This window comes from Dipteris shenzhenensis, chromosome 28 (assembly GCF_047967505.1).
Source record: "Dipteris shenzhenensis isolate YYH24624 ecotype China chromosome 28, Dip_SZ_1.0, whole genome shotgun sequence".
In the NCBI taxonomy this organism is placed as follows: domain Eukaryota; kingdom Viridiplantae; phylum Streptophyta; class Polypodiopsida; order Gleicheniales; family Dipteridaceae; genus Dipteris; species Dipteris shenzhenensis.
In genome coordinates, this window is record NC_141623.1 from 26,764,400 (window position 1) to 26,777,364 (window position 12,965).

A 12,965-nucleotide genomic window follows, 5' to 3' on the forward strand; every position below is an offset into this window, starting at 1 on the left:
GTTTTAGGAGGTGACAGTGTCACAGGAGGTTGACTGTGCGCAATGACATGTCACCGACTTTTATGCTTTCGAGTCAGCCCTAGGACATAGTGGTGTGGATGAGGAGACAGCAAGTAGTGGTGGAGCCAAGTACTGAGAGACAGGAACAATATGTGGAGGCGGAGACAGCAAGTAGTGGTTGAGCTAGAACAATATGGATTAGCAGGAAGAGACATCAAGTAGTGGTGGAGCCAAGTACTCAGAGACCACACATGATGCAGAGGTTGACAAGAGCACATGCATGACACGTCCCAGCACTCCTGAAACCTCTGATCTGCAAGCAAACACAAGAACACACACAATGTGAGGAAACTGAGCAGGCTGCTCACCACCCAACCATGACATCTACGGGATGTGATCGCGAATCAGGAGATGTCTCCTCCGAGCCACAAGCTGAGCTACTGGCACGAACTCCCAACCAGATCCTAACCAGCCTGGTGTTACATACCACCAAGTGGCGCTGTGAAGCCTGGGATCTACTGCTGGGCCTTGGGCTACGCTAAGATGCAGGCGCGCGTCCGCGACTCAATCCAGGATTAGACCTAGCACCTGGGAACGAGACTTGCTCCCATCGGCTCCTTGAGAACTGAACCTCTGGACCCCTTATATAGACTCAGGCCCCAAGCGCCAAAAATAGCGAAGACCTCTAATTGGTTTGTACCCTTGCCAGTCAACCCAAGAATCAAGCCTGCCTAGCTCTAAGCCTCCCCAGGCTACCTGAGCTAGTCTTGGATACCAATCCGTGCACATGACATACTTCCTCTCCTCTAAGAACTCACTCTTGAGTTCGCTAAAAAACCCGGGAATGTCCTTTGGAGGTTTTGTAATGTCTCCCATGTTGCATCCTCCTCAACACGATCTTTCCACTTGATCTTGTATTCCGTGATAGTTCTATTACGAATCTGTCTTTCACGAAATTCAAGAATACACTCAGGTTCGTGTGGAATAAAAGTCAAATCTGCAACTTCTATTATTTCTTGAGGAGAAACAAGTTGATCATCTGCACCCAATACTTCTTTTAGTCTACTGACATGAAAGACTGGATGTACTTTAACATTAGGAGGCAATTCTAGTCGATATGCAACTGGTCCAATTCTTTTAATAACCTTGAACGGACCACAATATCTGGGGGATAACTTCGGAACCAAACCAGTACTTAGGCTCTTGGATTCCTTGGGAATTCGCAAATATACCATGGTTCCTTCAGAGAACTCTCTAGGTGAACGATGTCTATTAGCATAAAATCTGTCCCGATCTTGGGCACTTGTAATAGACTCCTTGGCAAACTGCAACATTTCCTGCATATCTAGCAGGAAGGTCTTTGCAGCATCATTTTGGATTCCCTTTAACCCAACCATAACTGGTGACTTAGGTTGAAACCCGTACATAAGCATAAAAGGACTGTAACTAGTACTCGAATGCTTTACACTGTTATAAGCAAATTCTATCATAGGTAGATAATCTTCCCATGAAGACTGTCTCTTAGAAACATATGCTCAAAGCATATCTTCAACCAATTGGTTGACCTTCTCTGTATTGCCATCGGATTGTGCATGATCTGAGGAACTCATACTTAGAGTAGTTTCTAACTTCTCAAAATTAAGTGTCCAAAAGTTACTTGTAAACTTTGAGTCCCTATCACTGACTATGTCAGAGGGTAAACCATACAGCTTAAACAAGTGGTCCACAAACTCATGAGCCAGCTGAACAGCTGAAATAGTTGTTCTATTAGGTAAGAATCTAGCCATTTTTGTCAGACGGTCGACTATGACCCAAATGGAGTCATGACCCTTGCGCGTTCGAGGCAAACCAGTAATAAAATCCATGGAAATACTTTCCCATTTATTACATGGAATCTGCAATGGCTGTAATAAACCCGTGCTTCTAAGGCGTTCTGCCTTAGTAACCTGACAAACCCGGGAACCTACCACATAGTTTTCAATAAATGCAGGCATTTTAGGCCAATAAAAGGTATGCTTCACAAGAGACAGAGTCCGATGTAGACCCGGATGTCCAGCACTAGGAGCATCATGACACTCCCAGAGAATCTTGGATTGAAGTTCCAGAACATTTGGCACACAAATCTTTCCATTCCGGAACAGCAAGCCGTTCCTAATCATCCACTGACCTCCCGCCACTTGTACCATAGGGGGCACAATCCCTGAGTCTTGGTCAACCATGGAGCTCGCATCCTGGACTCGCATCCTGGACTTTCTGCCAATAAGAACTGAAATGACTATCAATTGCACAAAGCCCTATGAAGGATTGAAATAGATCTGAGGATATTTCCGTAAATGACATAGCATTTACAAACTTGACTCGACTTAAGGCATCCACCACACTATTTAACGAACCCTTGCAATAATCAAAATCTTGCATTAGTTCTATCCATCTAGCTTTCCGTCCCCTCAAGTCAGACCCATCACACACATACTTGATTGACTGATGATCGGTCAGTACAAGAAACTTTGAACCATACAAGTAGTGTCTCCAAACCTTAAGGGCATACACTACTGCATAGAGTTCTTTTTCTAGTCTAGGCCAACGATATTGGGTGTCGTCTAGCTTCTTACTCTCAAAAGCTACAGGTCTGCCCTCTTGGAATAGAGCTGCCCTAATCGCAAAATCACTCGCATCGGCCTCTAAAACATAAGGCCGGGTAGGATCGGGTAATGCAAGAACGGGTGCTTCCTTGATAGTTAACTTCAAGGTTTCAAAAGCCTTGTTCAATGCATCATTCCAAGAGATCGGTTGGGTAGACCTGCGTCCACGACCTTTCAATATGTTAGTCAGGGGTGCCGTGATGTGTGAATAATCATGCACAGACTTCCGTAGAAATACCGTAAATCCTAGGAAAGAACGAAGTTGTTTCACAGTCTGAGGGATAGGCCATTCTAAAACCTTCTGGATACGATCCAGATAAATGCTAATAACTTCAGAAGAAATCTTGTGTCCTAAGTAAATGATCTCCTTCATAAAAAAGTCACATTTATTCATCTTGGCATAGAGCTTATGCTGTCTTAGAATAACTAAGACAATCCGGAGGTGTCCTATGTGATCCTCTAGCGTTCGGCTATATACCAAGATGTCATCTAAGAACACTACAACGAATTTGCCCAGAAAATCTTGGAACGAATCGTTCATCATTTGCTGGAAGGTGGCAGGAGCATTGGTCAAACCAAAAGCTAATACAAGAAACTCGTAGTGGCCATACCTAGTTCGGAATGCGGTTCTATCTATGTGTTTAGCATAGATACGGATTTGGTGATAACCCGTTCGCAAATCAATCTTAGTGAAATACTTCGCTCTGGCCAAACGGTCTATTAGATCATCGGAACGAGGTAGAGGGTATCGATTCTTAATTGTCACTTTATTCAATCGTTTATAATCTATACACATTCTCCATGTAGAATCTTTCTTCTTTCTTAAGAGGAAAGGTGCTCCCCAAGGTGATTTACTTGGGCGAATATAGCCCATATTCAAATAATCTTGTAGCTAACTCATCCTCCTCAAGCTGGCTCATCCTATAAGGTGGAATACTAATAGGTTGAGCCCCAGGTACTACGTCTATGCGATGATCTACTGCCCGTTCTGGAGATAAACCTTCCGGCAGTTGAGCAAGGAATACATCCATGAAATCATCTAACAACGTTCTCAATTCACGGTGTTCAAACACACTTAAATCATTCTTGTTATTAACAGAGACAACAAATGAAGAAAGCGGAATCAAAACACACTGATAGACATCATAATGAGAAGTGTTTAATATATATTCCGAAGCTGCATTGCAGATACAATAGGTTCCTGAGAAGAGGGAATGTTATCACACTGAATAGAAAATTGGGTGTCCTTATCCAAAAAAGAAAGAGTATGGTCTTTCCATCCAATCCGAATATCATGCGTTTTAAACCACTCTCTTCCGATTAACAAGTCCACATGCTCCAAGTGCATGACATAGCATGTAAGAGCCGCTGTGTATTCTTGAATCCGGACAGAAAGGGCTTTTATCTTGCGATCCCAAAAGTGCTTCCCAACTAGAAGCTGCACCTCATAGGTGTGATCGCTAGCTATCATGGACAGCCCCATCTTCTGCACAAGTTTGTAATTAACAAAGTTGTGAGAGCTGCTCGGGTCAAAGAGAATGTGAATTCTTTGGTCCCTAACTTCTCCATAAACTCGAAAAAGATCGTGGGAACCAAATAACAAAGTATTAAAAGTGCAATTATAAGAAAGTGGCCAGGTAATGACATTTACAGAAATACCTGTCATCGAAACTTGATTAGCTCCCTTGGCTTTGGTACCCGGACCTGCCTGGAGCTTCGGTCCCGGCGCTTGCTTCTGGTTCTTGCGCTTAGGATAATCATTCTTAGTGTGGCCCCGCTCCTCGCAGAAGAAGCAACGTCCTTCCCTCTTTAGCTATTGGTTGAAGATATGCTTCGAGCATATGTTTCTAAGAGACAGTCTTCATGGGAAGATTATCTACCTATGATAGAATTTGCTTATAACAGTGCAAAGCATTCGAGTACTAGTTACAGTCCTTTTATGCTTATGTACGGGTTTCAACCTAAGTCACCAGTTATGGTTGGGTTAAAGGGAATCCAAAATGATGCTGCAAAGACCTTCTTGCTAGATATGCAGGAAATGTTGTAGTTTGCCAAGGAGTCTATTACAAGTGCCCAAGATCGGGACAAATTTTATGCTAATAGACATCGTTCACCTAGAGAGTTCTCTGAAGGAACCGTGGTATATTTGCGAATTCCCAAGGAATCCAAGAGCCTAAGTACTGGTTTGGTTCCAAAGTTATCCCCCAGATACTGTGGTCCGTTTAAGGTTATTAAAAGAATTGGACTAGTTGCATATCGACTAGAATTGCCTCCTGATGTTAAAGTACATCCAGTCTTTCATGTCAGTAGACTGAAAGAAGTATTGGGTGCGGATGATCAACTTGTTTCTCCTCAAGAAATAATAGAAGTTGCAGATTTGACTTTTATTCCACACGAACTTGAGTGTATTCTTGAATTTCGTGAAAGACAGATCCGTAATAGAACTATCACGGAATACAAGATCAAGTGGAAAGATCGTGTTGAGGAGGATGCAACATGGGAGACATTACAAAACCTCCAGAGGACATTCCCGGGTTTTTTAGCGAACTTAAGAGTGAGTTCTTAGAGGAGAGGAAGTATGTCATGTGCACGGATTGGTATCCGATGTGTACTGGGTACACAAGACTAGCTCAGGTAGCCTGGGGAGGCTTAGAGCTAGGCATGCTTGATTCTCGGGTTGACTGGTAAGGGTACGAACCAGTTAGAGGTCTTCGCTATTTTTGGCGCTTGGGGCCCGAGTCTATATAAGGGGTCCAGAGGTTCAGTTCTCAAGGAGCCGATGGGAGCAAGTTTCGTTCCCAGGTGCTAGGTCTGATTCTGGATTGAGTCACGGACGCGCGCCTGCATCTTAGCGTAGCCCATATGTCATGTGCACGGATTGGTATCCGACGTGTACTGGGTACACAAGACTAGCTCAGGTAGCCTGGGGAGGCTTAGAGCTAGGCAGGCTTGACTCTCGGGTTGAGTGGCAAGGGTACGAACGAGTTAGAGGTCTTCTCAAATATTTCTTGGAGGCGTTGTCTAAAGACTTCGTCTCCCCGGTACCAGTGGTAGACTGGAAGAACTTCCGCTTGTTCTTCCCACCCGTGTCGGCAACTGTGGTTCCCTTTGCATTGGCCATGGTATCATCATAAATACGCGCGTAATTCATGGCCTCTTGCAACGTGGTACACTTGTTGTTCTTGATCTGTAACTTGTAGGAGTTAGGCAAACCATCCACAAAGAAACCTATCGAGGTCACTGGATCCATCTTTGTAGCTCTGGTCTGCAAATCCCGAAACCTCTGAAGATAAACCTCAAAAGTCAAATTCAGCTTGGACATATCGAGGGCTTTGAGCTTGCCTACGATATCGTAATCTTCCTCCTTCAGAAACTCTTTTCTGAAGACCCCTTCGAATTCTATCCATGTTGCAGGCTTGGGTTGGAGTTCCTTCCACCACAATAAAGCCTTTCCTGACATAAACCCGGCTGCAAGTTGTATTTTCTTGTCATCTGGATAAGGGTGAAACTGGAAGTGTACTTGCCACTTGTGCAACCAAGTGTCAACAACCTCCTTGGTACGAGACTTCTGGTCTCCGAGAAAAGGATCTGGAGTGATGTTCGGACCTAACACAGAAGCCATGGCATCCACATGCATGAGCACTTGAACAGTACTAGTCAAAAGTGTGAGTGTAGTTTGAATCCCTTGGAGTTGCTGTGTCAACCCCGTTTGATTCGTGTTAACCTGCTCAAACTTTCCATCAAGAGCAGTGGTGAATTCACTGAAGGCTTTTTTCGTAATCAGATCATCGTAGAGACGCTGGTCATCCTCCGCATGGTAGGAGATATCCTGGTCTCCCATTGCGAGCTCAGGGTTTACAGAATCAGCCATATCTGAAACCTGATCTGATGAAGGGAGTGAACTTAGAGAAGTGACAGGTGGGATCGGAGCTTGAAGGAGAGTGGAGTAGAGGAAAAAACTGTCGTGAGAGGAGGTGACGAAAGAGAAGAGAGGCTGGCCGATAAAAGAGGTACAAAGCTGACGATTAGCTCGAGTCAGTGAACCCTGAGACTCGCGCTGCTGGTCCCGCTGCTGGCTGTGCTGTACGGAAGTCTGCTGCAAGCCGTACCTAGGTGACGAAATCTGCCAGGGGTGTGGAGGGGTCTTCTTGTGCGCACTAGCATAAGCTGAGGCAGAACTATGGTTTCGCCAGGCTATAAAGTAGAAGGTACAGCTTTTAGAAAGCTATGCATTCTAAAAAAGCCCACCCTCCCAAGCTTGGAGGGTTGATGGCTTTTTTAGCATGCCCACCCTCTCAAACTTGGAGGGTTGGTGCTTTTTTAGCATCCAGCCTCCCCGAACAGCAGCCTAGCCGCAATCCTGCTCCAGCCTATGGTGCACCCCTCTACACTCTCCTACATGCGTCACCTGATCACTGCACAGCCCTGACCATACACGGAATCCCTTGGGGTTCCCCTCAACCCTTCGCTTGCCTAGCAGCCCCTCTCATGCCTCTCCTACAATCCTCTCCACTCTCTCCTAGCTACACCTCACACTCTCTCTCACCTAACCCCACTTAGCAGCCTCGATTTCACCCTCTCTCTCTTCTTCCTTCCTTCTTTCCCTAAATCTTAACCACTGCCCAAAAGCGATGAATCAAACAAGGACTTGCAGGGTTTGAGCACGAATTTTGAAATTAGGGCATACCTGGAGAAAGAATCGTCCAAAATTTTCGCAACAGAAGTTCCTATCTCAGGAGTTGGCTGTGATACCAACTGACACGTCCCAGCACTCTTGAAACCTCTGATCTGCAAGCAAACACAAGAACACACACAACGTGAGGAAACTGAGCAGGTTGCTCACCACCCAACCATGACATCTACGGGATGTGATCCCGAATTAGGAGATGTTCCCTCCGAGCGACGAGCTGAGCTACTGGCACGAACTCCCAACCAGATCCTAACCAGCCTGGTGTCCCATACCACCAAGTGGCGCTGTGAAGCCTGGGATTTGCTGCTGGGCCTTGTGCTACGCTATGATGCAGGTGCACGTCCGCGACTTAATCTAGGATTAGACCTAGCACCTGGGAACGAAACTTGCTCCCATCGGCTCCCTGAGAACTAAACCTCTGGGCCCCTTATATAGACTCGGGCCGCAAGCGCCAAAACTCTAGAATCATCCATGCGACTTATAGATAGTGGGGTTAGAACCCACTTTGATAGACGCTTTGGTCTTTCAAAGACCCTGTGGATGCCTCCTTCAAAGGACACACCTCTTATGCTTTTATTGTATTTGATCATTTTTACTCTCCTAGACCCTTTGGTCTTTCAAAGACGTTAATTAACTTTCTTAATTTATTTTTTTTTCTCTCTTTGGACTGGAACAGTCTGGAACTTAGTAGAGGGAGAATAGACATGAGGATCAGTGCCATGGATCTGGAGATGTCATGTGTGTGACGTAGGCAAGTCATTTATCAAATTCAGAGTGTATGGGACCATTGATACCTCGTACATGGCAAAGTTGGAATCATAATGTGACTCTATAGCCATGCAACCTAGCCGAGACCTTCAGGAAAAGGCCATCAATTGGCCATCAATTATTACATGGGGAAGAAGCAATGGCTTCAGCTCCAGCTGCATCCTATGTGGCATACTGACACAATGTACTCAATCAGAATACACCAAACATATGTCCTAGATGCAATACTTGCATCTAATTGGCGGCCCTAGAGTAAGTGAGATTGCGAGTGAATGTATGTTTAACACATGGCAATGCCACACGAGATAGACCAAAATAATGGTGCCATGCGGCAACGATTTGCTTCATCCATGATGGATGCATGTGGGGCCTTGCCACATCATGTGGCGCCTTTAAAAAGCCTAACCCATGTCCATGACATAATGTCATGGATGTCCTATCCCAGCACCTAAGGTCTACCTACCACTATTTTGACCTTTTATTAATCCTAATCCAAAATTACCCATAGTGAACTAAGTCCATAGTTTACTCTTTCCTTCTCCTTGATGAATGGATTAGGCTCGACGGCCACCCAATTGGAAAACTTCTCTTGCTTAATTCTATCGAGAGGTTGGTTAGGATATCAGCCACCTCATCTTCTATTGGACAGTAGATAAACTGAGCTCAATTTCATTGCTGAGTATATTTTCATGTATAAAGTGATGTTGGACCTCAACGTGCTTTGTTCGAGCATGAAATAGAGGATCCTTGGGCAATTTAAAAGAGCTTTGATTATCGGTCAATCATGGGGTTAGATATTTTGAATAAATCCCATATCATTTAAGATCCTCCTGAATTAGATAGCCTCATAGGCTGCATTTGTGGATGCTCTATATTCAGCTTTCGTGGAGGATAAAGACTCTATGATGTCAGGCCAGATCTAATGTGAAGCAATATTGAAAAGTAGACCTTCTGTCATTAGAGCATCTTGCCCAATCACTATTACTAAACCTTGACAGCTTCAGATCATTGCTTCTTGTTACTCAATTCCATGAATCAAGGTTCCCTTGACATACCTGGATATTCTCTTGGCTGCTTTGAATGGCTTTCTATCGAAATAGCCGTATGTTTGGATACTGTTCTGACTACTGGATAGGCTATGACCGGTTTAGTGGTTGGCAGATATGCTAGGCTACCAACAAGTTGTCTATATATAAGTTGCCATCTACTTCAAGACTATGGTGATCTTTTGACAATCTCTCACTTGGATTGATCGGTGTATTGATCGGTTTACAATCCTCCATCCTAAACCGTTTGAGGATTTTGTTGGCATACTTGGTTTGGAATATGAGCATTTTGTCTTGGTCTCTTCAGACCTCAATTCCAAATAGTAAATGCATATGGCCAAGGTCATTTATTTCAAAGGATGTGTTGCTTGGCCTGTTGCATTAGCTCCTCGTTATGACAATGTCATAAACACTTAAGACAATGAGAAAGAAGAAAGAAAGTTTATTAACGTCTACCTACGAAAGACTGAAGGTCTATGAGATTGGAAAAAAACCAGATTCAGTGAAAGCTAAGGGGTGGGGCCAAAAACGAGTGCGCATACCCCAAGGATGGTGTCTAAAGCAAGAAAAAAAAAAAAAACCTGTGCATTCATTGGGAGAGAGAACCGAAAATGTAAAGGGAAATGATGGGATGCCATTGGTTGTTGGCCGCCACATCATCTATCCATCCGAGTGAGTGGACCTGTGTATGCTGTTTGTGGGATTAACTCCATCGGTCAGGCTGCTTGTGTGACATTGGCTCCGGATTTGGTGAGTGCTGACATTTCGAGGAAGAAAATCAGTGATTGATTGCTGTTGTCGATCAACATGTCTAGACTGTCCAGGTCCCTCCCTCCTCTCTGTAGCCTCCAAGAGGAAGCCCATCCTCTGATAAGTTGTATTGTCGCTCCCATGGTCTGTCTCCCTGCATCAAAGAGTAGAAAGGAGATATCTTTCAGGTCCTCATGCGAGTGCCTACATGAGGTCAACTTTGTTGAGGCGTGCACTTTGGCTCTATACTACATGTAGTCCCTTGACTTGGGCCGCCGAAGACAAAGTCTGTGATTGCCTTTTGAATGGGCTGTAATAGTCCCTCCGGTGCTCTCCTCTACGCTCGTACGAGCTGATCTCTATGTCTCTGGGCCTCAAGGAGGAAAACAACCACGTGTTGCTAATGAGGGTGTGCAAGAAAGTCTCTGAATGGGCCAAACCTTCTAGTAAGCGAGCGGAATGGATGGAACCTCAAAAGGCTATACTGAAACAGTGGCAGCTGTAGTCCCAAGCTTGCAAACCATTTGCATGTCCGAGCATACTAGCTCCTCTGATTCCCCTCTGCCTCCAATGTCATAGGAGAAGTCAGGCCTAGCCATGGCACTCTGTACCTTTTGGATGTCGTGGTACCAAAGTCCCTAACTCTGTGGAGATAAGTGACCATAGGAAAGGCTGCATCGAACTATATAGGGAAGGCCCCAACTTCTGCTAGTACGATTTGAGTGCTAGGAAAAAGGTAAAAAAGAAGAAGAAAACCTGAAGGACCTTAGGCGGGGGGGGTGGGGGGTGGCGGTTGCCATCGATCAAGGAGTTTGAAACTTCTAGATGATAATCCTGCCTTCTTGATAAATTGCCATTATTTTAGCTTGTCTTGCCTTGCGAACCTTTTGAGTTTTGTACACTTATTCTTGAGTTGTCCCTTGTGAGCTCCTCTACTACCCATACCTTTGTGCCTTGTAGTTTGCAAGATCTTCGCAAGATCTTGATTGGATCTTTCTTTGTGGGTGATGACTTAAGTACTTCGCTTTGCTTTGAAAAGGTTGTTATATTGAGGCCGTACTATATATGGGAGTGGCGTTCTGCAGTTTAGTTTGAGCAACAGCATACTCTTGCTTCTGTACCTAGTACACCAGTGAAAGTCACAGTTTGGGAAACACAGCTGATGATGAGCCCCATGCAAGATCAGGTCTCTGTATACTTGTCATAGATTTATTCAATGCAGGATATACTATGGGTGAGGCGAAAGAAGCAATCCAAACTTTACCGAAGGGTTTACTTATGATCAAGCTGTGGTCCACCCCTATTACGATACCCAATGAAGCATCACAAATGCAAAATCCCCCACAGCCAGCCAGTAGAGGGTGACAAAGTTGAACCTGTCAAAGCAGGTTAGTCTTAAACCTCCTATTTCTGATAATCAGCATACTGTTATCAGTAAAAGGCCATTCTACACTAAAGAAGATATCAGTACAGAATGCCCTGTGTATTTTAAATTTTTTTGTGGAGCAGCAGCTCACTAATAGGTCAGCAACATAGCAGAAATGTAAAAAGACGGGGCAACTGGCTCAGAAGTTGAAGCTCCGACTAGAGTAAACTAAACACTAAGAAATGTGATACAATTAACTGAAGAAGACTTTGGCAGAGCTAGGAAAGAGTCTGCCAAAAGCAGCAACTTCTCAATGAGATACACGAGCTCACTTAGAAGTTTACACAAGAAATCCAACAGCCTTAATGTGATTAAAGGATGGTTACAGGAGATGCAAACAGTTTTTTTCGCAGTTGGAAATTTTGAAGTAGAAAAATATTTCATTACAGCCAGATAATACTCTTTTATTGCAGCACTTATCAGCCTTGGAAAGGGGTAGAGAAGCAAATAAGAAAATTAGTGGATGCCCAAGAAATTGACGTAGACAGTGTCGTCATCACCAATGTTGAACTGCAGAATATGAAAACTTTTGGAAATTTGCTGCCGCTTTCAAAGTTTTGCTGACAGTATGTCTCTGGAATATCTACTCCTATAAGAAAGGTTAACTGTTAGCGTCCATTTCTTAGGATTTCTCAATTTCTCCTCACTAAAACTTCACATCTTGTTTTAGGTTGACCGAGAAGAACGGCCAGATGTCGACAAGGTTTGAATCCTCTCTCTCTCAACTGGAAGATTTTCTGAAAGTGTGGTGGTATTGGCAATAAACCAGCTTTACTTGGACATGTGCAGGTTTATATGACCTATGTTCAAGCCACTCAAGGGGGCGGTGGCTGGCCTATGAGTGTTTTCCTTACTCCTGAACTCAAACCAATGGTTGGGGGTACATATTTTCCGCCCAATGATAAATATGGTCGTCCAGGTTTCAAATCCATATTAAGGTGAGCTAGAACTTACCAGACACATGAGAAACATCTTGTAACTTGAAAGGGACTTATGGTAATCTGTAGAGCTGTAGAGGTCCTCTTCTTTGACTTCTCTGTAGCTTTAAAGACCTCAAACACTTGGCATTAAAGAAATTATGAGTACTTCCACTATGAAAAAAATTATGAGTACTTCCACTATTATGAGTACAAACATCCCCGGTTCATTTACAAGGGCATTAAGGTAAAAAGTCATACCGGACTTGGGACCCATGAAAAGCATGCATTGACATTGACATCTTGGCATCCCCATTTTGCCTCTACCTATTCCTTAATTGATATCCCTTTTCATCTGTTGGGGGCTGATCTTATTGCTCAATGACCAGTCCCTCCTCCTCAACCATGTCTCCCTCAAGCAAAACATCAAAGGATTCTTCATTGACAGCATCCACTTCATCATCTCCCTCAATTGGCATTGCTACGTATGCATGCTTTTTCTAAACTCGCAAGTTCACCAATGATCCTTATCCCATTTTCGTTTACACTTTAAAGCTAGCTCTGCATTTCTCCATCTCAGCATCTGACAACCTCCTTAAAGTCTTGCCTTGACCCATCATGGCTGTATCTTGACTGTGCTTAGCATCAAAGAGGCCTCCTGCTGGGAGCATCCCTGACTGTGGGGAATTGAACCAATAGCCTTTCATTGCTACGTCTTTAATCTCC

The 12,965-nt window shown here is 44.2% G+C and overlaps 1 protein-coding gene across 1 annotated transcript in view; it reads left to right on the top strand.

Moving 5' to 3' along the window:
- LOC147883388 (catalytics) overlaps positions 1-12,965 on the top strand; it is a 139,079-nt gene that overhangs the window by 70,173 nt on the left and 55,941 nt on the right. The window contains exons 6-7 of the mRNA XM_087399647.1: positions 11,993-12,025; positions 12,112-12,260. Coding sequence (XP_087255773.1) covers positions 11,993-12,025; positions 12,112-12,260 — 182 coding nt within the window. The remainder of the gene's footprint in view (positions 1-11,992; positions 12,026-12,111; positions 12,261-12,965) is intronic.